General features: G+C 39.4%; 3 protein-coding genes across 8 annotated transcripts in view; 1 reads left to right on the plus strand and 2 right to left on the minus strand.

The window, feature by feature from the left end:
- The window catches only part of LOC128810259 (cytochrome P450 20A1), a 28,250-nt gene extending 15,323 nt beyond the window's left edge, over positions 1-12,927 (minus strand). Inside the window, exon 1 of one of the 2 annotated variants that reach the window (XM_053982974.1) lies at positions 12,885-12,927. Coding sequence is in view for 1 of the 2 variants with exons in the window: in XM_053982972.1 (XP_053838947.1) it covers positions 14-85 (72 nt within the window). In the remaining variant the exon portion in view is untranslated. Of the gene's footprint in view, positions 1-13; positions 156-12,884 lie in introns of those variants that run through there. The other variant, XM_053982972.1, reaches the window with a different exon arrangement.
- On the plus strand, positions 142-7,172 carry LOC128810261 (alpha-aspartyl dipeptidase-like). The gene is made up of 8 exons (XM_053982975.1): positions 142-308; positions 393-481; positions 1,575-1,649; positions 2,178-2,257; positions 3,607-3,780; positions 5,218-5,277; positions 6,033-6,115; positions 6,657-7,172. Exons 1-8 carry the CDS (start codon positions 208-210, stop codon positions 6,733-6,735), a joined length of 741 nt encoding a protein of 246 aa, XP_053838950.1. The 5' UTR covers positions 142-207; the 3' UTR covers positions 6,736-7,172.
- Positions 7,161-25,742, minus strand: part of NBEAL1 (neurobeachin like 1) — a 79,876-nt gene continuing 61,294 nt past the window's right edge. For all 5 annotated transcript variants that reach the window (XM_053982968.1, XM_053982969.1, XM_053982970.1 and 2 more), the window contains 12 exons: positions 25,257-25,374; positions 24,502-24,599; positions 24,096-24,212; positions 23,511-23,600; positions 22,286-22,395; positions 21,553-21,725; positions 21,021-21,115; positions 19,084-19,200; positions 18,244-18,405; positions 17,031-17,179; positions 16,232-16,367; positions 7,161-13,668 (listed from right to left, as the gene is read on the minus strand). In XM_053982968.1, coding sequence (XP_053838943.1) covers positions 13,567-13,668; positions 16,232-16,367; positions 17,031-17,179; positions 18,244-18,405; positions 19,084-19,200; positions 21,021-21,115; positions 21,553-21,725; positions 22,286-22,395; positions 23,511-23,600; positions 24,096-24,212; positions 24,502-24,599; positions 25,257-25,374 — 1,467 coding nt within the window. In that variant the 3' untranslated portion in view covers positions 7,161-13,566. The remainder of the gene's footprint in view (positions 13,669-16,231; positions 16,368-17,030; positions 17,180-18,243; positions 18,406-19,083; positions 19,201-21,020; positions 21,116-21,552; positions 21,726-22,285; positions 22,396-23,510; positions 23,601-24,095; positions 24,213-24,501; positions 24,600-25,256; positions 25,375-25,742) is intronic.

Genomic DNA, 25,742 nt, shown 5'->3' on the forward strand with positions numbered 1-25,742 from the left:
CCGGCAGCATTACCGGGTACAGGTAGAGCACGGCGCCCACAAGGATGATCAGGAAAGTGACGGCGAAGATGGCGAAGTCCAGCATGGCCAGGCCGGGGCGGTGGAGCGGCGGCAGCTCGGCCCCACCCCGGTGCCGCCGGCGGGGCAGGAAGGGGCGGACCGGGCTGGGCTGGGAGCACGGCTGGGCTCGGCTCGGCTCGGCTCGGCATGGGGGGCCCGCGGCGCCTGCTGCTGATCTCCAACTCCACCCTGCACGGAGGGGGGTACCTGGGCCACTGCCAGCAGCACATCCAGAGCTTCCTCGGGCAGTAAGCGCCGTGCAGGGCCGCGGGAGCGCGCCCGGCCCCCGCCTCCGCCGCGCCGACCGCTCTCTCCCCTCTCTCCTCTCCCAGGAAGGTGAAGCGGGTACTGTTCATCCCCTACGCCCTGCACGACCGCGACGCCTACGCCCGCACGGCCAGGGAGAAGTTTGAAAGCCTGGGTAAGGCCGGCCCGGCTGCTGCGGCCACGCCGGCTGTGCCCGGGGCTGCCGGGCCGGCACCGGGCACGGGGAGCAGGCTGCGGGCACGGAGCGCCCCGGGACGGCAGCGCTGCGGCCCGCGGGGCAACGGGCTGGGCTGGCTGCTGCGGTACGGGCAGCAAGGGCAGCGAGCAGCAGGAGCCGGCTGCGGACTTCTGCATGGAAGGAGATGTTTTAGAGGCCTCCAGAAGAAATCCTGCTGCAAACACTTCTGCCCACTTCAGGGAGGAAGATTTTATCCCTAACTATTAAGTGGCATTTTTTATCCTTCTTAATCACGTGAGGGAACATTTCTTCCCATGTATCTTAAACCTCTGCTAAAGCCACTGATTTTAAGTGAAGACTATTACTTAAAGCATATCAAGGAGCCAGGTAGTTCCATGATGGACAGCGGCTGAACTTTGCTTGGAGCAAAGATCTCTGCAGAGCAGTCTACAGCAAGACCTCCACCTAGTATCTGTCACTGTTAAGGGTAACTTTGGTCCCGTTAGTGTAGTAATAATCAGTACTCGCTTCCCTGGGCAGCACACTTTGCTCCTTGACTTGCAAGAAGATTGCTGCTATCAAATGCCTATGTTCTTCTGTCTCTCTTGACACTTCAGTGAACCCCAGCAAGGCAAATTTATCGAAGTCAGACATTTTAACAGAAACAATACTCAGATCAGGTATTTGCACAAGCAATGCTAGAACCAACACATCCTGTCAGACTTCAGCACAGCCAAGCTGAGGACTAACAGCTTTTTCCTCATTTTCTAGTTACCTGGTAATGCTCAACAGGATATTGTGCCTCAGCCTGCACCTGCTGAGTGAAATGCTCTGCTCCTAGACACTGAGTGCATATGTCCACAAAACAAACATTTCCTTTTGTACAGCTAGATGCTGAAGCCCTGCACTAAAGTAGGATGTACACTCTGTTTTACATTGTAGAGTTCTATGAAATTTCCCTGGTTGAGACATTTGGCTCAGGGTTGGAGGGGGTGGGCAGGGAGGGACTGAACATAACCCATTCTTCCACCAAACTGACATGGCAAAGGTAAATACTTTTTCATTTAAGGTTATGGGCTGGACAGCATTCACGAATCTTGTGATCCAGTGGAAGCTGTAAGGAAATCTGAAGCAATATTTATTGGTAAGTTTTACTTCTTATTCCCCAGTGAAGGTTTATATAGGGCACTGGATTAGTCCTGCACAGAGGTGGCACTGAAGACCAACTGAAGACCAAGAAACTACAGAAGACATTAATTTGGAGCCCTAGGACCCTAAATTTAGTGGTGGGCTGGGAAGTAGATTTATTAATGGAACTTCATTTCCAGTAAATTCCGAATTATTATTTTGAACAGTACCTCAGTGTAAAAACATGATCATAACAGCTGTATCATCACTTTAGCAAGCCCAAGAAGTTCTAGTCCTAATACCAGGGTCCTGGTATTGGAAGAGAGGTCACTGTCAGACAGCGGCAGCCTTATAAGGATGACTCAGGGCATGCCCATGGCCTGTCCAGTGACCATTCTTCTGAAGCTTCTGGTTTTACTGCTTCTCAAAGCAGGATACTGCCCTGAATAGAGCATAGAACTCATTGCACCTGCTGGGTTTGTAAAGACTTCAATTAAAACTGATGGTGAAAACATGTTAAATAAGCTGAACTTTCTTTCTGCAGGAGGTGGGAACACATTCCGTCTCCTGAAAGCTCTTTATGACAACAGTCTGATACATGAGATCAGGAAGAGAGTTCTTGAGGTAAAACTACAGATTCTGGCCAAGTGTGAATGGCTGAATCTCATGCATGAGCTTTTGTTCAGACAAATCCAAGCTGATTCCGCATTTTTGTCTCTAATATACTTCAGATGTTAAGCCATCTCAAACAGCCTGGTGAACTGAAAACCATGGCCAAACAAGGTTGTCACTGAGTCATTGAAAAGACTTAAGGTCAGCAGTCTGTCTTCCTAGAGCAGTTTTCTAGATGCTGGTTTGCAAGACCTTGGGATGTACAATGGTACATAGAACCCTAGAAGTAAATCCCTCAAAATACCAGTCAAAAAGACCAGTGCAGGATTTAATCTATGTCCAGAAACCCTGTTTTTCAGCTTGAGATGTCCACTTCATATTTTGTTGATATAAATGTGTTCATGCTGCAGGTTGTCTGCTAATAAAGTGGTGATAAACTTGGATCCGTATGTGCCTTTTAGACAGTGTCCTGTTAATGTTGGGAATTATGTAATTTTTTTTTTTTTTTTTAATCTCATTGGAACTGAGAGGTGCAAGTGCCATTGAGCCCCTCTGGTCAGCAGCACCAATCTAGTTGGTGAATCTCTTAAGGCACAGCAAAGACACACCATCTCTGGAGGAGAAGAGAAGCAAGGTGTTCCCTAGCAATGTGGAGTTGCAAATGACTTTATGCAGATTTATACAAGCCACAGTACGGCCAGCTGCCAAGAATAAAGGTTAGCTAGGCTTATCTTAATATACAGAAATTCAACTTCTGTTTGGGAATGAAAGCCGGAAAATGTCCAAATGCCAGTTGTCTGGATAACTACTTGGTTAAATTACCACCAGTTGTCTCAAGCCAGCTCTATTTTTACAAATTGTTCAGCATTACCTGTATACTTGCATATTTGTGTGGCATTCTTCTGTGTACAGCATAGTACTCAGTACTAATAGCTGAACAGTGCTAAACTGGTCATGGTACAGGTAAGTTGATGCTTTGACAACATTACACTGAGCTTTCAATGGCCTACTCTCTCCAGAAGCTAGTTAAAAGCCAGTTCAGATATTTCCTGTAACTGCAATAGAGGCAAAGTTTCTCTTCTTAATAGCAAAGTCCAACATGCACTGACAGCCTGGTAAATTCTCTCTTGGGGGTCACAGAGTTGTGAGTACAGGGCAGGCAGCAGTTAGTTCTCTGACACAGAGAAGTTACTGCCCAGCTTAGAACCTTGCTCTGCTTTTCACCTGTAAAATTAGCAGTGAGAGGAGCTGGAAGGACTAAGTCTGATCTGACTGATGGGTTTCTGGGATTGATAGAAGATGCTATAAAACTGAGTTCCTGGTTGTGATACTGCAGACTGATCGTTGCTTTTGTCTTTCAGGATGGGATTCCTTACATGGGATCCAGCGCAGGAACCAACGTTGCTACTGTCAGCATCAATACCACCAATGACATGCCAATTGTTTATCCACCTTCCCTACAGGCTCTAGGATTAGTTCCTTTTAATATTAACCCCCACTACCTGGACCCAGACGTTAAAAGAACTCACATGGGTGTAAGTAAAGCACATCAGAACTAACACACTAACCAGTGTGTGGAGGAGTAAAAAGAGAGTGCATTTTTGAGGCCTTACAAAGCTACAGAATGTCAAACAGCTGCTCCCTAGAGAAACTGGAAATGCTAATGAGGCAGTAACACTTCACTTCCTCCTAAAACTTAACTTGGGAAGAGGGGTTTGCAACAGTGTTACTGAACAAAGTGTTTTTCACAATCAGAAGCTCTGCAATGCCTGAAATACTGTTGAAATGCTTGATATCTGGCATGGAATGAGGGAATTAAAGAAGATAAACCTGAAGCGTTAAGATGCAAAGTACTGTGGTTCTGGAAAGTTCTGTCTTACCTGCTACTTGGGAAGACCTAACTTAAACATAGATTAAGAGGCTTAAATACCTAAAGGTCTGAAGAAATGATCAGAACAGGGAGATCTTGAGATTCATACAGTTATTGTGTAAGAAAATACCTGGGCACTGGTGTCCTTGCAGGGTCAGCCTGTAATGTCCAGTACAGAGCAAGCATGTGCACTAGTATAGCTGAAAGAAAAACACTTCAGCCATCAAGCATGAAGACAGATTTCCATACAGTGGGGAAGAGTTCCTTCTTGAAATAGCATGTCAGCTAATTCCTCAGGGAGCAATCTGTGTGGTGCATCTTTTAGCAACCTAAATACTTTCCTCCTTGTAATCAAAATTCCATGGTTAGAGGAAGTATTAAGAGTTAGGGAACAATGAAGAGATGGTGGATGCTTCTAGATGGGTGAAGAGATGGGTGTGCTTCTGGAATTTAGATGAAGTTGTAGGTATTCATTTAATCAGCTTGTCACTAGATAAGCAGGCAGTCTTCTCCCTATAAATAACAATTTCTCTTTCTCTCCGAGGAGGCTGGAAGCCCTGTGCTGTAAAAAGTCCCTGCTGTGTTCCTGTGTTTTTCTTTAACTGTTGCTCAGTTCAGCAGCAAACCTCAAGAAACATGACAGAGCTGCTCACAGAAGGAAATTCTTCAGTGTAATACCTACTTGAAGACAAACAAGCAAATACTTAAATCACTGAAAATCCATGATTCACTACTCTCTTTCACAAAGGTGGCACCTCAGGCATTTGCTTCTACCACCTTCCTGGTAGTATTAGTACTATCTCTGCACACAGAGATAGTACTAATTAAAAATAAAAAAAAAGGATGAATTGAGTGGAAATAAGTTTTAAGGCTTTTCAGGGGATTGTGTGAGTTCTGTTTGATCAACCTGCAGTAAATTGCTGCTAGTGATGAAGGGTAAAATACATATATATTAAATAGAGTCAATCCTACCATCCCATTCTGCTTGAGAGGAAGTGCCTGCTTTGTTTAATGTTAGGAAATTGTTTGATGTCATGTTGCCTGGATAGCTCCAAGTCCTACCTTGTGGCCTGGGAAGCTAAATCTGTGCTCATTATTGCAGGAGACCAGAGAAGAAAGAATCCGCCAGTATCATGAAGAACCAAACACCCCCCCAGTTCTGGTGAGTAGTAGTTCTCCATCAGGAAGCTGTAGCACGATCAACATTTTAAATGCATTCATGCTAGCTCTCAGTGTGGGTTCCTCGCCTGTCAAGACTTACAAAACCATGGATTGGAATGCTAATTGTATTCTTGCTAAGAGCTTGAGCCTTGGATATTGCTCATTGTAGAAAATGGATTAGGGCCAATGAAATGCATACTCCTGTTAGTGTTGCTCAACACTATTTTAGGCAGCTCTGATCTTCCCAGTCACTGGCCACCATATATTGGGTGTTGGGGGTGGGTGCATGCAGATGGTACAAAACTCCCCTTAAATCTTTTTGCAGATACTCTTAATCTCTGTAATAGTTTCTGAATTTGCACATTCAGTAGTGCATACGTAATTTCATTATGTCTGTCTGGGGAAGTGGGACCTCTATGTTTCCTGTCCCTGTGTTTGATCTTGTAGTATAAAGTTTGTGCACTAACAAACCCAGCTGGCTGTTGCTCAGCCCAAAGTGGATCTAAGAATAACTGTGGGAAAAACAGTTTCCTCTCCTCCTTAATGGTTTCTCCTTTAAGAGTGAAAACTGAAATAAACAAGAGAATCAACTTCCAAAACGATATAACTCACCTATTTTTGTCTTTACCTCTTTGTTAGGTAAGTGAGAAGGTTTAGTCTGTAGTCATGGTGCCACTGAGACTGGTCTGCTTGTGACAAGCATTCTACCCCTTCACATAGCTTGACAATAATTTTAAATGTTTCCACCTTCACCAGGGCTTGCGGGAAGGTACGATGCTGTTAGTGGAAGGAGATAAAGCCACATTGCAAGGAGTGACAGGAGCACGTCTGTTTTTGAGGTAAATGCATCACTTGACTTGATACCCACCTTCAGACAGAAAGGAAGAGAAGCTTCTATTAGACTCCTGGCACATGCTGCCTGTCTCCCCCATCAGAAGTTACTTAATCCCTTGGTTCCATTTCTCTTTGGGGAAAATGTGAGTATTGTTTAATGCTCCAAAGGAGCCAGCAGTATGACAGCACTCCAAAGGATGTCTGATTAACCCAGTGCATGCTTTGGCACTGCATCCATTATTGCTTATGTTTCCAAATTCTAGTTACCTTTCAAAGAAAGAGCCCCAGTAGTCAGCTCCTTTAATGAAAGCCAGGGAAATGCCAGTTTGGCCCTAATGCACTGAACTCCAGACCAAGGGAATCCATATCTAGAATTACATGGACTTTATTAAGGAATCTAAAATGCATGTCACATGATGGAATCAAAGAAGAGAGTCAAAACTCTGCTTTTTCAGAATACGGGTGCCTTGATCTATCCCCTAGTGACAGAAGCAGAGTAGTCCCACCTCCCATTAAAGTTCACAGCATGGTTTCTCTTGTTTGCAGGGGTAAGAAACCAACTGAACATGAGCCTGGAACAGATTTCAGTTTCCTCCTGACTGACAGCAATTCCTTGAATCCATAGCCTTCCATATTCTGCAGCAAAAGTTATATATGGGGAAGACAAAGAGGAAAAAGGAAAGAGATGCTTTTTGTCCCAGGGTGGGTGGGGAACTTCAGCTTCATAAATAAAGATAAATATGCATTAGTGGGCTCTCATCCTCACCCCGATGCATGTCTCGGACACCTCCTTCCCAGAAAAAAAGACACTTTTTATTGCAGTACTTGGATTATCATAGCTATTCAATGCTTGAAGGAGCCTGTACATTCACGTGTCCACTAATTCCTTCCCCACCAAAAAAAAAAAAAAAATTACCTTAACACAATTAAGACGGGACACTGAGTCAGCTGTTCCCACTGCCTACTTTTACCTGCTACATAAAAGAATTGTTCATTCAGTGTACTCCCACACTTAGTTTAATTTTTTAGTGCTATTAATAAAGGGAGAAGTTATGCATTCAATTACTTTTATTTGCTTCAGACTCATGTTAAATATATACAATGCTAATTATGTACAAAAGTGTGCATGTTAAAAATTTTCATGTTACAAACTTGCAAATCCTAGAAAAGTGCAAAATTTTAAAACATCTTCCACCATGCTGTACAGGAAAAAACCCATCATTAGCCAATATACACACTCTTAAAACATATTGATCAAAACAAAGTAAGACATACAGTATACTCTTAAAGCACCCAGAGGGAAAAAGATATTGCACAGAAGACAGACAGCAAGTTCATTACAGTGCCTGAAGGCTCATTTCTGAAAGTAGCTACTTCCAACACTCCTCAGACCTAACATTTAACTCTTTAAAAAGGCATTTTTTGGCATTTAAAGATCCATTTGTAATCACATAATTGCACAATCTGTAAGAATTATCAGAAGATATGGTTAACTTTGCTGTAAGGCCTTTGCTTCCACCCCCTGATTAGCTTCAGTAAAAATTCATCAGGCAAACTGAGTAGCATCACAGGTTCCATCAAAACACTGACCAAAGGGAGGTAAGTTTCACATGCAGCATTTCTCTATTCTCGTACTAAGTTGCTCCTGCAGAATCAGAATATGCATTGCAAGTTTTTCTTGAATTCTTTTTCCCCCCCATGGCTTTCTTTAAGAAACAGCTCACTGCTGCATATGACTAAAGTAGTTCTGTCAGGTGCAAGACTTATGTTTATTTTAAAGCTATTTCAAGGCAAAAAATACGGCTCCCTTGAGAGGAAAATACTGACTAGGTAGGAAGCTAAATAAACAAGTGGCCTCCAAGTTCAGTTAGATCTATGATATATATGGCTGGATTTTTTATATTCCAATCTCAAAACACCTTAGCAGCTTTAAACCATAATCTATACTGACAATCATGCTTCTGGGACAGAAGATGTGTGATGAAATTATGTCTGTGCTGAATATAAGCATAGACTTGAACTCTGGAAATACCTGCCAAATTCATCAAGTCCACTGGACAAAACCAGGAAGAACACACACTGAAGCAACTCTATTGAAAACAAGTGAAACACCTATTTTATTTGGGCCACTTAGGTAAATGATAACTAAAAGAAAGACACACCAGTCTTCTTCCACAGATGCACAGCAAAAAGGTGAGTTAAAACTGAACAAAGCCTACCTTGGACTAAACACTGCAAGCAATTCCTCACATATGGGGTGTTCAAGACTGCAGTAAGGTGAATGGCACTCAATTGAAATGCAGAGCATGCTATGGTGCCACTCAGGCATTTTTACATTCAGGCATCTGATATCTATAACACTGAAGAAGGGAACAATAGCATTTTACCAAATTTTAAAAATATTTTTTTTAATGCAGTAGCTTTTTAGAAAACTTGCTTCCTTCAAAAGTATACACTTACAAGGGCAATTTAATAATAGTAAGATTGGCTCCGTGGAATGGAAGACATCTTCCAAACACTTCTGTTGACTCTAACACTGGCATACATTGAACCCACATGAGTATGATACCATGGAAACCTACTCTCCCCAAAAGGAGACTACCAACAAGTGTCATGTTTGCAGCCAAAACCAACACAGCTTTTAAGCCAGAAAGCATAAGACGACCTAGAAAGCACTGAAGCACATGCTTGAATTTCCATTCAAATAAATACAACCCTACGTAGTGCTTTCACATAACAGTATTTATTAGGTCAGGCCCTAGGCTCACATTAGGATATGCATTTATATGTGCACGCTTTTTTTAAAATTCCTTGAAAGGGAAAAAAAATATTCACAGCACCTCGCCTCAGCATTTAACATAGTCAGCAAGTGCCTTTAGCAGTGGAAGACAGGAATGTTTCAGGTGACAATACAGACCATGTGTCTACAGAGACTCTCAATATAGGAGCAGAAGGAGGTCGACATCTCTACACCCCTTCTAGCTCTAAAGCTCTCTACCATTCTATAATCTGTATATAGATACACATTTTCAACTAATTACACATACACAGTAAAAGCTTTGTGCAGCATTTGGTTCCTTTACTTATCTCTTCTAATGATTTTGTTAATTAAGATTGGGAAAGGTTTGCAAAGGAAACAGGGAGGAGGAAGACATGGTTTAGGGAAGTGAGGTATACAGCTCCCATTGACTAAAGCACGAGTTACCAAATCTGTGCATTACAAAAATAAACTTATCATTCCTGCAGAACTATTTTAAAGAATTTTTCCAGTGCAGAAACTTAGTTCTTTGCACTCATTTAAAGGACAAAGAAATACAACTTTCAAGGGGATCCTTATAAGACAGCCAATTGACTTGGCCATTTAAAGCATGTGAAGACTGATAAACCAGTTTTGTGATAATATGCATGATCTAAGGTATGCCAGAGCAGGAAAAGCTTGTTTATATCAATGTTGCAGATTAGCAAAACAATTGTAATATGGATGTGGGTGAGTTTGGTTTTTTTTGGAGGGGAAGCTGTGGGGGGTTGGGGGTGGTTTGGTTGGTTTAGTTTTTTTCTTTTTTTACTCTTTTTAATATCAAACAATTATTTTCCTAAGAAAATCTAATTTCCACAATGTGTATTAACCATCAGGACAAATGCAGTTACTCTAGGACTGGGATTATTATGTTGTGCTGGTAATGTCCATGGATGATAGAAGATGTGGTTTCTAGATATTCTATGAGTGAGTAATGGATAAGTATATTGGTTACAGGAAAATTTGCCTAAGTCAGATTTCACTTTCTGTATGCTTGTATAGTTCACACCCAGCGAAGACTAGATGGGATTCTTCACTAGAGCTAAAAAGACAACTAAAAATACTATCAAGAATTTTAAGTAAATTGATTTAGAGAAATTTAGCAAACATTTTACTAGAAATAAAGGAGACATGTCTTCTAAATATCCTTTGGTACACAAGTTCAAAACTGCTACGAAGAAGTTAATACTGCTAACTACTTAATCTCATTTATATACAGGTATGAAAAGTAGGCCAGTTTTCAGTTTCTTTTAGCTATATATATTTACACTCCTATTTACTCATCTTCAAAGGTAAGCATATGTTAAACTTTGATAAATATTATTAGAGTTGTTCCAAAAATTAAATATATGAAGATATTACAAAGAAGATCTTGACAAATGTAGTGTTATGAAATAAATGTCACTTAAAATTTGTTTGTTCTAAATTCCTCACTGGAAGCCTATAATCTCAAAACTTTACTTCTTACACTTAAACAAACCTTTGAACAAAACCAAAGGAGAATCTTATTTCACCAATACTACCTGAAAAACAAAATGGGATCCTAAGCTTTACTGACTTGAGGAAATCAAAGAATTATGAAAGTTAGTTCACCAATTCACAGTGCACTGCATAACAGGCTGCAATTCAACTGACTGAACAGCTGATCAGAAGAATTATTTTCTGTTTTTAAACATTACTGTCTACTTTTATGCAAATAAGTTAAATCTAAAAGAAGCAACATACCACTTTATGCTTAACACTTAGGACTCATTTTTTATTTAAAGCTGGTTTTAAACAAAGGCAAAGTGCAGACCTTCACAGCTATGGAGATCCTTCCAGATGGCCTCTGGCAAGGATGCCAAGCTGTGATGGTGTACACCTCCCACCCCCAAGGACCAGATCTCAGCTCCAAAGGCCATGGATGTTGCCATTCTACCTGGGGCTCAGAGCTCACCTGCCCCCTCCTCATTCTGCTGCTGTTGCTGTGTACTGAGCACAGACTAGCCTTCAGTTTGAGAGCCCAAGAACTTTCCATATTTAAACCTGTCCCAGGTATTTGTGACGATCACTCAGTGCTTGTGATGCACTGAAATTATGGTATTCAAATGTCAAAGGTCTTAATCATAAATTATTTCAATTATTGCAACATTATATTTTACTTAAACTGACACACTACATTTATTATTCTTTAATATTGAAAAATGTTAATTCAACTGTTGTATAAATGTACCTAACCCACAACAGGATGTTTTCAAATGCGTATGCAAACCCCTCTGTGCAAGTGACAAGAAGAAAACTGTGCTCCCACCAAACACTACATAAGACCCATCTCCCTTTTTCCACTTCATTCTCATAGCCTAAAACATGACAATTTTCTGCCCCCTTCCCCTCCAAATAAACACATAGCCTTGTCTATGCATTTAAACACAACATGAATGCATGCATAAAAAATCCGTCAATTTGATGCCCCAACTGAGTTTTTCCAATCTCCCATAACACAGAAAGATCTCACATTCTGAGCTGAAATACTCCTAAACTAATCTACACAGATCTCCCCTGAAATCCCTTCTTCATGAAATCATAATGGACAAACATACTTCACATTCTCATGAACAAACTTAATACTTCCCTTCCACAGTATCCTTAGTATTCTTACTTGGATAGGTAATTGATTAAAACCAGTTATTTTTCACTTCTCTATTGCTTATTTGAAAATATGGGATGTGGGTTAATTTACATTTTTTTTAACATACGTGGAGTATGAAAAAACCCACACCACTCTACTTTTGGAAGTTAAACCTTCTCTTGGCAAGTGATTCAGAAAAATAATTCTTATTCTCTCCTAACTTTCCAGACAATCCAGTCTGTCACAGTGATTAGGCAGAATATTGCAACTATGCATAGACCCACTTGTTCACTAATCTGATTTATTTCATTTACAAAAGTTAAGAAAATGCATCACAGCTTTCTTTACAAAGTACACCAATCAGCCATCAAGAGGGATTTTTTTTCCAGTAAAGAAAGCGAGGAGGAGAAATCAGTTTGAATGAGACTAACACAACTTGTAAAGATTATCCTTTAGCAGGGTAAGGATATATTATTATTTCTATAAAGTCAATAAATACTGTGCTTAAAGTTAATGAAATGAGATTATACATTATGTTCCTCAGGTAGTTTAACAACTCCCCCAGCCAGAGGGAGTATCTGATAACATTTATGAGAGATACAACACACATTCATTTCAATAAATAAATAAAAAATAACAAGAAAAGCGATGGAAGAGGGAAGAAAGGGGGACCCAAAAGGGAACATACTAGCCAACAATCACTTACACCTGCCTTGTATCTGTGCTCCCCTCACCCCATGGGATTTTCTTCTTTCAATACATACATGAATATACATATATACATACACACACATATATACACATACACACACACCTTCGCACACTGATCTGGAAATTCATATTTTTCCCTCAGCACCCAGCTTTTCTAACAGTATAGGGTTTATCATTTCAATCAGTAACATTAGAAAAATATCAGATTGATAGGAAAACGCATATCCTTCTATCATCATGTACTGCTAAACACACAAAAAAAAAAACATAGTAAGAAATTTGATACAGCGTACATAAGGATCTGATATTTTCTTTTACCAGGTCTTAAATGCATTTTGGAAATGGACATATCTTTTGTTTTTCCCAGGTTTTTTGGGCTATGGCTAACAACTGGTTTGGTGAACACCAAGCCAAGAAACAAACAGGTGCTATTTTTAATTGAATTGTGCTGCAATGTTGCATAATGATTCTGCAGTGGAAATTTATCTTTTGTTTGCAGAAGTTGCCTTACTAATGAAGCAGATTGATATTTGACCAATACAGATAATGAGTCTTCCTGGGTATTTCTGCAAGATGTTAAATATATAATGGGATTTCTTGGTGTATGTCTTAAGTTTACTTAACAATATAAATAATTTTCAGCAGCAATATTTCCTACCTCCTTCAGCTCCTTCACCACCTCCAACTCCTTTGAAGTTATTAATGTCTGTACTTAAAACCATTTCTGATAAAGTAGTGCAACACAGATGTTCCTTGCAGAACAGCCTAAAATTGGAACTACATAAAAGAAGAGAGCAATAGCCATTTACACAAACAAACTGTAATAAAAGTTCAATAAGCTAACAAATGTATCGTGAAGGTCATAACCATCATCTATTAAATTCTGAATCCAACCATTGCAACTACCAGAGTTTTAATTTACTGGGAAATAACAGTGCTGTCAAAGCAAAGCCAAATATCTTGTTTGTTATCAAGGAGCATCTGGCCCTACTCAGCTTTAAATCAAATGCTACTTATCTTAAATTCAATTAGTAATCTGGGGGTTTGAAGACTTGTGGGGGGATTGTTCGGGGTTTTTTTTAGCCCTCCCAAAACACAGTTTTAGCAGCTGTTGAGAGAGGGATTTTGCTGTGAACAAGACAACACAGTTAAGGACAAATATGCAAGCAGGCTAACTTGCCTGAGTACATATGCTTACTACTATACCTCTACCATAGGTTCTTCATCAACAAGAATCAAAGGGCTTCAGAATCAAAGCCCTAATTACATATTTATACATCTAAAGTGACCAAAAGATTAAACATTTTTCTGGAATCCATGAGAGAATGTAGAAGCAGCAATCACTTGGAATCTTGAGTGTTATATTCAGTCTCTCCTGATGAAATCTGGCTGAGCCGTTTGCTTGATCCCCACAGCTTTCGGGAAAGCTGACCTGAGCGCATCTGTTTAAAAGTAATTCAGAGAAACAAAAGGAGGGGGAAGGGATAAGGTGGATAAATTAAAAAATAATTCAGACACTGAATCTGGTGAAATGCAGACACTACAATGTACTGCACAAACAAAATATACCAACAAAAATTATTTGAAAATAAACTAAAAGTTACACTTAGGGATTATTCTTGGGACTGACAAAAAACAAGACACAAAACACTAACCACAGTCTTCTCTGAATTTGAGCAGTTAAGGGGTATTACCCACTAATGTGTTCCTATATGCTTAACCTACTTCAAATGGCTTAGAAAGAGTGTTTAGATTGCTATTTTGATAGGAAGAGAAAAGAAGAGGTGAATTCCAAGCAAAAATGAACTAAATGAGAAGAAAGGACATTTTAGAGATTTCAAACAGAAATTGCTGGAAATGGGGAAAAAATAGACAAGATGCAGGACAGTGACAGCAGAATAATGGAAAAAGAGAAAGGTTATCTCCTGGTGTCAAATTTATACAGTCTTCCAAAGATCCTGGGTGAAGTGCTCAGAGGAATGTTTAAAGCAGAATTCATAGTGAGTATTCTATAGGATAAGACAGATAACAAGCAACCAGAGGCCATATTAAATCCAGCATCTGGTAGGTCTACAATCTGACAACAGTTTGTAAGAAACTCTTCATTACCTAAGCACAAGGTTGATGATTGGCCAGTAGTGATCAGCCTGGCAGCTGATTAGATTCTGAAATTCCTTGCAGTTCAATAAATAAGATCCATGCCTTTACAAGTTTGAGAACATTTCCTACAGTTACTACTACAAATTTTACCTGCTTCAGAGCTGTGTCAGCACAGCAGCAGTGTTCTAGAAAAGACACAGCACTGACCAGGTTTAACACTAACAAGTGGTAATTGCCCAGATTTCTGCAACATCCAAAACAGCTAAGTAATTGTTAAAAATACAAAAGTGTTTATTATACTCTGTACTAGAATCTGTCAGTGCAGAAACACTAAAGGCCAATCTTAATAGCAAGCAGCATTTTACTTTTTGCACATTAAAGCAAGTCTGTGCTAAAGATCCAGTCCTTTGTCCTAAGGATCAATATCACCACTGAAAGCTGGAGCTACAACACTGTCTTCTGTATACAAATAAAGTTCCAGGAATTAACACATTCCTTCCAAACTAAGTCATTCAACAAATGAACATCCACACATACACACACTTTTCAAATATATTGATTGATGCCATTATAGAAAACTAGAAAATCTAGGACATAATGTTGTTCCTTATATATTTGTGTTTTAAAAAAAAATCTATTTACACGGATATTAAGCTTGCATATAATCTGAACTGTAAACAGAAAATCCTGGGAAAAAAGTCATTGGAAAGCCTCTATAACCATAAAAGGAATCCAGTCTTTGAAACACCACTTTCTGCATAGTTAGAAAAATAGATGTGATTAAAAAATTAAAATAAGAAAACAAATGCCTTCAGTCTAATGATACACACAAATTTCAGCCTACAAAAGATCTTTTCTATGGAATAGGAAGCTTAGAAATGACAGTGGCTTTAAAACTGCTGTTACAACCATATGCTTAACCACATAATAATCAGCTCTTTTTCAATTCTACAATAGAAAACTGAAAGTCAGTGGAAATCTCCCCTCCACATCCAGTGCAAGCAAAATCAGACTACCACTGTGTGAATATTTTTCCAATATTAAACTATGTATCTCCTAGCAAGAACATTTAAAAATACTGACAAATAAAGTTGCCCTGTTTTCACATTTAAAATATAAAATAGAATTAATACACACTTTTCTGGCATGTACTAAAGATCATGCAAAAGTGATAATCACATTTTCAAATAAATACATAGCAGCACAACAGAGATTGAGTTATAAAGATAATAAGCAGTTTTAAGTTAACTCAAGTACTTTGAAAGTCATGACAAGAAGTAATGAAAGCAAAAACTATGGTTTTGCACAAGAAAAATTTGGCATATCTATTTGAGAGATGGATGCTCTGTAATTGATATTGCATATAGGACCAACAAGTTTATATTCACAATATGGAGCACAAGCACACTGGGAACCTACAGAAGTGATTCCCTATGCATTGCCTTAGAGACTCTCAACACAAAGAAGTAATAAAGAAGTAATACCTTTTTCCCCAATGTCAGTCAATGCATATTAAAAGATATCTGATAGAAACCATAACAAAATAAATAAAGTAGCTCTCTTTCATTTCCAATTTTCTTCTGCAATTTTTTTTCATCAAGAAGAGGCTGACAACACTATCCCATTCAGAAAAGGTTATCTATTATGACTTTGCTTGTTCAGATGTGAGTGATAAAGTCTGGAAGTTAGTCCAGCTGAGCTTCCCATCTGCGATCCCTAAACACCTCTGATTCTTAATCAGAACTTTCAGCAGAGCAGTTTCAAAAGTTATTTGTTTCCCACTGAAAACTGAAACTTGCTCTTAAATTTACCCTGCCATAGAGGAGACCTCTTGCTCAACTGGAAAGCAGAAATAAGTGAACTTCCCACTGTTCGGTAGAAAAAGTTCTTGATGGTGGGTTTTACCTCTGCCGGCTTGCCAACACCAACGATAATCAACTTGCCATCCTCCAAGCCAACAAGGATGTGGCTGTACTCTTTGGTGACAGAAATGCAATGGATTGGCAGTCTCATGGCTAAGGGAGAGATGCTCAGACTCAGGCTGAAAGGAACAAAAACCACAGAGAAAAAGTACATCATGTATTTGCTTGCGCATACTGCAAAGAATCACATGCAAGTGAAATTGCTCTCCATGGGATGCAATGTAAAACACAGTTTCTCAAGGATAAAATTTGCAGTTTCAATTATCTAATTGTATCCTAAAAATCTAACTGTATCCCAAAATAGAGCTTCAATAACAAGAACAGATGTGGATAGATTAAGTCAGTAAGCTAAGACATTTTCACTGAAGAACAGTGACATTAGTCCCACAGCTGCCTAAGTGAAACATCCCTCCCATTCTGAGGAGCAATGGAGCTCTACAGAGCTAAGCAGTTAAGTGGAGCTTAAAACTCAGTGCAGAACTACATGAGGCTTGATCCAGCAGTTGCTGAGCTCCCTGTGACTAATCACAGCAGTCTGCACACTGACAGCTCCTCCTGCCAGTTCTAGGTGTTTAATTGGGATAAATGTCTGGCAAGAACGAGATCTGTTACAACCTCTTATTTTATCATTCTCCACATCTTAGTTCTGCCAAAACCATTTTTTTGGGGGGAATACAGAAAAAGCAACAGCTATCACTTATAGCACCAAGCACAGTTTATTTCACAGCCATTTCTCTATGAGCCTCTATATTTGTATCCCAGTAAAAATGGTGATACATTACCTGTAGAGATCCCGTATGGAAAGAAATCCCTGCAAGCTGCCCATGATGATATATTCGCCAGTTACACACAGATCGGACACTTCCTCCTTCAGAGTCTCAGAACCCAGATATTTCCCATTGACAGAATAGAGATGTAATGCATTCTTATCCTGGAGAGAGCAAAAAGAAATGTGTCACAGAGGACTGATAGGATGAAGAGTGTTGTACTTGTATCTTTTGCTCATTAAAAGGCACTTAGCTGGCAAAAACCCACAGACAGTAACAATAACAACAGTCTTCCTGTTGAATGACACAAGAGTAGTGAGCCTATACTCAATGTGTGGAGGTAAGGTCCTGTATGGAAGTTTTTGAAGCTACCTCTTGATGTAACATTGTAGTTCATTTAATCAATTCTAAATTTCCTGGAAACATTCATGGATTTAATAGACAGGTCCCAATTTTATAATAACTTTTGTTAAGAAAGAAGAAAGCAAGATTGCACTCATCTTCAGCTTTGCTACCACCCTCCTTCCCCTTTCTTGCCCTCCTAAATCCAAAAGCAGAAGGAAACAAGCATATTTCCACAGAGCTAGATCCAGAAGCCTTTTCTAGACAAGCCAATGACTTCTTGCTGGATTATAGATACAATTAACAAAACCATCGTAAGTTCCTCCAGCCTGGCATAACCTTGAATCTCTTCCCTCTCCGTCTTTCTAATGTAGTTAGTATGCCTACATCAGAGGTTTGTTTTCCAAGATATCTCCCATGTTTAAAGGAATCACAACAGCTCTACCATTATTAAAGCAACTACACAGCTCAACTGACACAACCTTATAGCTGTATCTCCAATCCCAATCTAAGAAACTCTGTGGACACCAGCATCTTGCACCCAGAACTTGCTGCTCTCCTTATAAGCCTCTGTTCCTGTGTACAGTGGAACTTGTTTCCCCTAGTTTTCCAGTCCAAAGTGGATCTCCCAGGAAGACTCATTAGTGTATGCTTGAGCATCTTCCTTGCAGGTGGTTTGGAGATCTTCAAACTCACAGGAGCACAATATGCCTGTAACTTACCTTTAACCAAATTTCACTTGAATTGGCCAGCAAAATTTTAAAAATATGGAAACTGACACTGCACACTCAAAAAGCCTCCTTACTACAGGAAATGAGATAGTTAGATACACCTATGATTAAAATCTTCAGTGGCAGAAACCGAGGTTTTCCACAAACTTAAGTACCTTGAGAGTAGTCTTTCCTTCCACGCTGGTGTGGACAACTATATGGCCTTCCCAGGACACAGCCAGATTGGGAACAGTCAGCAGGAGAGAACTCTCACAAGGTGGTCGCAGAGTCCTCACGTACTGACCTTTCCGAATAGTGCGGACAATGACAGTGCCATCCTGCAGCAACCACATTTAGGGGAGTTGATATTCAGCAGGAGAGTTATCACAACACTCAGCATTCACATACACAGGATGCAGGGAATACACTCAATGCACTTCAATCCTTAATGGCAGATAAGGACTCCTGAGCATTAGGAACTCTGCACAAAGCCTTCCCCTCAAGACGATGCACTACAGGCATATGAAAAAAATAATGCAAGTAGGGCAGGAGGGAGGACAGGAAGCAAATCAGCCACTTCACAGGTCACATTTATAAGTAGGCATTACATGGAGTACAAAGCCAGAGTTCAACAGCCTGCCTGAGCAGTACAGTAAGGCAGACCATGAGCAAGTGACACAGAATCTTCAGGGTTAACACAGCAGGGAAGAAACAATCAGAACACTGTTGCTATGAGAAGCTTAAAATCTCCAAGGAAGTCCACACATATTAAAGCTCATTTGTGCAGAATAACACCACACAGTAGGTGAGGCCTATGCTCTGCACAGCAGTCTGAGACAGTCTGATTTAAGCAGACAGCAAAAGGGATGGCACATATCTTCTTGATAAACAAGGCTTAAGAAAAAGATTGTGAAATAGTGACTTTTTTCTATTATTCTTAATCAACTTCAAACACCTTGTATGGTTTGAGTTCAGTTGAGAAAAGGTAAAAAAAGGACAAGTAGGAAGGTGCTTACCCTGGATCCTGACACTGCCATATCCAGTTCAGTGCTGATGCCAACACTCGAAACTTCATCAGTGTGCCCATAAAGGATCTGTAATGGCTTAGGTGCCAGGCCTACAGGCACTCCTCCCTGAGAGTAATAAAAAGTGCAATGATACATTCTCTTGCAGCTGAAGGACAAAGAAAAAATTAACTTCTGGTATCTTCAGTACCAGTTGTGTGAGGTGTATATCTGACAGAGGTCAAAGCCAAAGGCATAAGTCACCACTCCAATATCTATGTATTACCCTCTATGTCAGCTCCTCACTTACTGAAATCCCAAGAATGAATGAACATGTAGTTACTGTGCGGGTGTGAGAGACAACGTTACTTTGCTGACTCCTTCCTATTCCTGCAGGTGTCCAGGAGTGCAAGGACAACAGTGAGCAGGCCTAACAGAAGCTGTTCACATACCCCATCAACACATTTGTTCTTCACCTGTGCACCTGGGCTTGTCCAGTTCTTAGCATTTACCCTGGAATCAATCACTGTCTTCCCAATCAAGCTTAAAAAAGCTGAAATTTACTTTTATTTTACTTCAAATAACAGCAACTCTTTCCATTTTCCAAGGAAAAGGAAGCAAACAGTACTTCTCAGTGACTACCATTAGTATGATACACAAAGGAAATCCTGGAATAATGCTCATTAAAAATAGCAGTGTCCCCACATAACAGCAGGGTATCACAGCTTTTGTCCCAGTGAGTGTACTGTCAACATACACAAACTTATTCTCAAACCAGTTCAAAGGAAAGAACTGTCCTTAGACAGAAGGTACTGTAAATAGTTCTACAGAGAACTAATTATTTTCATTTCTGTGATAAAGATTTGTTTGCCAATCAGGCCCTGAAAGCCTGAAGCATGCAGGAATACAGAACAAGTGTCAAAATACAGAATGTGTCACTGCAGAGAAGACAAGGAGAATGGAAATGCCAGTACACAGTCCATTGCTGCCACTTTCTAAAGACCGAGATAAAAGTCTCACAAGAAACATTTACTATGCATAAAATAGCATTTATATATCTATTAATAAAAAATACATTAAAAATCTTAAGGAAAAGCACTTCTAAATAAAGACCATTTCCAGAGTGTGAGTTAACTTGCCATAGAAAGATAAACTAAAAAAATCTCCAACATTTATCCCCACTTGAGACAAAAAGCTACTCATATGAGCACTAAAGTCTTATGTTTTTGACCATGCACTGTTACTACAAAGCACTTCTTTACAGAATTATAAATACTCCCACCATAAAGACAGCTTCCACAAAAGCACATGCAGTTGTGCACCACTCTACTCCTTCAATGTGCTGACTTTAGTTCCACGATAACAAGATGACTTGATGAAATCTACTGTCCAAAACATGACAGCTTCCCTCTGCAATTAATCCTACTTGTATATCTTATATGCAGCAATCATAAATCAGCATTTAAATGCATAATGATGGAAACAGCTTCACATTTTGAGTGGAAGTACACACATGGATTATGCAAGTACTTTCACTGTGTGAGAGCATGAGACCAATATTAAAGAATTTTCAAATGCCAGTGCAAATGCAGGTAATAGACAGTGCTGTCTTTGCTGTAGTCATCAATACCCACCACAGAGAAAAGGCAGTGCTAAAATGCAACTACCATGAGTGAACAACTGCCTAGAAATGTAAAATTCTTATTTGCCTGACCTGAAAATTATCTGTGAAATCTTTAAGAGTGCCTCTAAAAGAATGCACTTCAGCTATATAGTAACTAATATGTACAGTACTTTAGAGAAGACAATGGGAGTAAAATTACTAAGCTAATTTATTTTACTGCACTATCTTCCCTACAAACCTGAAAATAAATCAATAAAAGACAATAGCAAAACAGAGGAAAAAAATACATCCAGAAACTGCTTCTGAGTATGCCTAAATAACCCACCTGCTGAACTATTTGCCATATCATACAGGTAGTATCTCTGGAGCCTGAAATTAAATGAATTCCACAGTAGTCTATTGCCAAGCAGGTCACAATATCTAGACAAAGAAAAGAAGACAAAGTTGTCACATGGGTAATTAAGACTAATTTCCCACAGACTGACAATGAGGATACAATTTGTCACACTGTATCCTGATTTGCAGTCAGCATGAAATACTCTACTGTGATAAGGGCTGGTGACACTATTAAACAATTACATCATCATACAGCCAAATGTACCCACTTGACACATTCAGCTTTGCTACCTAAAAATAGCAGGCAAGCCTTATTTTGAAACTACATCAAAGCACCAGTCCAATGACTGAAAAGCCATGCTCAAGTATTTATCTATAATCACAATTCAAGCATTCTTCTGTTGTTATGCTGCCATTCCTTTACAACTGCTACACTTGTGTGCCCAGGGGACATGGCTCTATTCTGGGAACACCAAATAACACACAGAACCCTTTCCATTTCCCAACACAGAGTGACTGACCCATGTGCCTGATGTGCTGTCCCATCAGTTTGCCTTTCGTAAGGGACGTCACTCGGATGCTGTTGTCCCAGTGTCCGCCACTGAAGAGCAGCTTTGCGTCATGGGACACTGCAAACAGCTTGGAGGTGATCTCCAGCCCTGGGGCAAAAGGACCACTCATGCTGCGCTGTGTTCTGCAGGCAAACGATGAGCAGTTAACAGTAACCTGGGTTCACATCCACGTATTTTGCACTTCCTCGGTCTTGAAACATCAGTAATTAAATCCCTCTACAGAAGAGGCTACACCCATGGAAAATCTCTGCCACCAGTGACTGGAAGCAAGATTTCATCTTAGATTTTTTCAGCCTTTTACACAACTGGATAACTCACGTCCCTACTAAGCATTATAACATTAAAGACAAAAAGGAATATTCTAAAAACAAAAAGTCCAAATTCACCACATATACCTATGTATTACTATAGCATAAGAATGTATGAAGACGTATCTCAGATTTCACAATGAGCTTTTATGATTGAAAATTAGAAGTAGCTCTAAGAATGAAGCCTGAAATGCCACTTACATAACTCTAGTAGAATGCTATTACAGATTAGAAGTAATATTACTGAACATCAGAAGATGCATTCTTTGGTGAAAACTCAGACAGTGAAAACAGTATTTTCACTGATTTTCAACAATTACTGTATTTCATTATTTTAGATGCATTCATCTGTACCCGCCTCAAAATTTGCTTACTTGGGATTTGTCACTGTTGTATCTTTGATGAATGTAAAATAGTTGGAAATATTTTTGTCATAAGGCAGCCAACCATGAGTTCCAATAATGCAGTTCAGACTTGTTGTTACCTAAAAAAGTTTAATGAAAAAGTTGATGAAACCTAGAGGTTTATTTTCTGCTTGCCTTGATGCTAATGGAGCTTGCATAAAGTCCAGCAGAAGCTTCTTGAAAACCTACCACATAGGAAAAAGCACATGCACCTCTCCCTGAACAAACAAATCAATTAAAAAATCCCACTCAGATGAGTTAATCCACATGTGATACATAGAACCACATTAGAGTAGTCTATGTTCTACATAGACTATTTTATAGAGAACTTGGGGTAGGAAGGATGGGAGGAGACAACCCCTCTCCAACATTTAATTACAAGTCAGGCATTTAGTTTAAGCTGCTGCTTCTTCTCTTAATATTAATAGTAAACATATTAACACAGGAAGTTTAACAAACATTGTACTACAGTTTCATTTCTGAGGAAGTAACAAAGGAATCTAAATATTCAAGGTTACTTTAATTAGGTATTTATGAAAAACACAAGGAGAATTTTAAATGTCTTCAAGTAACCTATGAATGTACCACATTAAGCCAAGACAATAATTTTGACAAACAAAATAGGAATATTGGAATATTCTTTTCTGCAAAACAGAGGTATTATTGCACTGGGGCCAGTGTCTAGGCCATATATACAGATGCAAATACAAAACCACTGTTCTCCTTTCATTATTTGGTATCTGCCATAGTACAAGATTGCGTTAGTGCAAGAGTTAGTTTTAGGAACAGTGCAGGCCTTTGGAATGTGCATGCACCAGATATGGTACAGTTTAATGTACAGGTTGGAAAGCAATGACAAACAATGACACTATTAATAACTCAATGCTGTAATTTTAAATCTGGGCTGCATTGCATTAGCAAATTGGTTGTTGCAGGGAAGTTGATCAAGTGGCAACTTACAATATGCCTCACTATAATTTACAGTCATATCTCATCAGCTCTTAAATGCCATTCAACAAATCAGCCTGGCTTCTCCTTGGAAGATAAATATTTAATTTAACTGACATTTGCTATAGGTTAAAGGAACATATTTGAAGAGGAATAGTTAAGAAATATTTCTCTACAAGCTGCACTAAAAAAATAAACTCATTTGACTATCTGCAGTTTAAGAACAGTATTGACACATGCAACTCACCAAGATCTCTGGGCTTCCCTGAGAAATAAAGGAACGTGACTGATTCCTGGGGACAACAGCTTTGACAATGGGCACACCATCACTAATTCCCTAGGAGAAAGGACATGGGTTTGATCTGATTATATCCAAAAGCTAAAGGTAAAATCTAGAGCCTGTAAAGAGTAAGATGCAAAGCCTCTGGAATCAGTGTCAGACCTGTCGAGCACCCGAAGGCATTGGCACACACCCATTCACTTTGTGCAGGTAAGCTTCATCACAAACACTGTAAATGAAACCCTGACCCCAATCAGGGAGTTTAACTACCAAGTTCAGTGAGTGCTCACACACCACCAGTGAGGTCTGCCGCTTTCTTGGTGTGATGACTAATTTAATACTCAAACAACACCCACACAAGCAGCCAGCAGATTATGGGATTCAACCTCTATGAAGCCAACTAAAAAGACAGAGCTCATTTAATACAGATTGCATTGTAAAATATTCTCTCTAAATAGGAAGCAAGTTTATGTTCATCTAGGTTGTGATCTTTTGTTTCAAGTACATCAAATTTCAGATTAGACTTCAAACAATTTCAAGTAACACATCTACCTCTATGAAGAATGACTTCAGCTCAGTGAGGTGTTGGAAGAGATTCAGAGTAGAGGTATCACTTTTAGTTAGTCTTTGTACTACCTCTTCTGCTGACAGCCTCTGTGGATGGGGCTCCTAGGAGGCAATATTTGAAGGAGCAACAAATTAGACTAGTTTATCAATTTGTTCAATGCACATGAGATACTCAGAATCTTAATGCGAAAACAGTCTTAAATACCTAATAGCTCCTCTTGAAGTAAATTCATTTATTTTGAAAATGGAATCTTTGGCAATGTGGCAAAGATTTAATGTTACTAAAATTACAAACCATTACCTTAAAAACCATTGTTTTTTTCAGAAGCCCCTGTAACTCAGTTGTATTTAACCACAAAGGTCTGGTTGAGAGGGAGCAAAAGAGCAGTACCTTTAACAGCTGACAGGGAGTTTGCCCAAAATTGTTTATCATCCCTTCTAAAGCCTTCCTTTCTTTCTCATCTGTTAAAGCATCCAAATCCACAGCCCCTGGATCACAATCAGAACAATGAAGAGTACGAGAAAAAAGAAAAAAAAAAAAAGAACACAATCCAAACAACTTATTAAGAACCAATATGGTCATCTTAATTTACTTGCAGCATTATGACCCTTTACCCCCAGAAAAGCCGCACGCAATGCATCCATTTAAAATACAATCTGAAAACTCCACTCTGCATTTGGAATTTTAACTGTATCTGTCAGGGCAAGAATTGCAGGCCTTTGTCTTATCAAATGAATTTAATTTACCTCATTGCAAGCAACAAGTAGCACACAAAAACCACCCAAAAGTTAGCTTTGAAATTAACATATTAATTTGTCTCTAATATTAGTTGCTTTTAAGCAATGTGCCTGAACTCTAAACCACAAGAAACCTCTTCCCACAAATGCTTTTAAGCAAGTAAATAAGTGGCAAGAAAATCCAGTAACTTTTAGGAAAAAAGACAAGAAACTGTAACAGCCCTCCTTTAAAAAATTATACTTTTTTTTTTGGATGACACATTACAAGCTTTGCTGCCATACTTCATCTATAAATCTGCTGCCTTACCATATGCTCTGAGTGGTACACTCACAAATCATGTGTCTACTGTCTAATAATGAAAACTCATAAGCCTGATGACAATGACAAGAGAACGTGCTGCTTTGTACCTTCATAAGTACAATAGTAGAACACATTGAGCGCCTCCACTGCAGCTGGTCCCCTCTGCTTGTAGCCAAAAATCAAATCTATCCATTCATGAAGATGAGCAGAAACATACTCAGATTCCTAGAAAGAAAAAATGCTCTTGTACGAATAAGAGAAATACTGCTCCCATCTTGAAGTTTTTACTATTCTGTGTGGAAAAGATTCAATTTCTAAATTAAGAGTATCCCTAAATTAGGTATTTAGCAATACACAGGGCAGAAGCGTAAGAATCGTGTGTGTTATGGGCAGTAACTGCCAGGTAAGAGGGAAAATCAATACAGTGACACAAGAGGCATGCACTATTGAAATGCACTGTGCAAGAGAAGGTAACCTGCCAGCTCCCTAACACCAGACGGAGTCATCTTCAAATAGCAAAGGAACACTACTCACCTACCTCTGCATTTTATCTCCTAGGACAGTAAATGCCCAAATCATTAGTGCCCAAAATG

The sequence above is a fragment of the Vidua macroura genome, chromosome 7 (genome assembly GCF_024509145.1).
Source record: "Vidua macroura isolate BioBank_ID:100142 chromosome 7, ASM2450914v1, whole genome shotgun sequence".
In the NCBI taxonomy this organism is placed as follows: domain Eukaryota; kingdom Metazoa; phylum Chordata; class Aves; order Passeriformes; family Viduidae; genus Vidua; species Vidua macroura.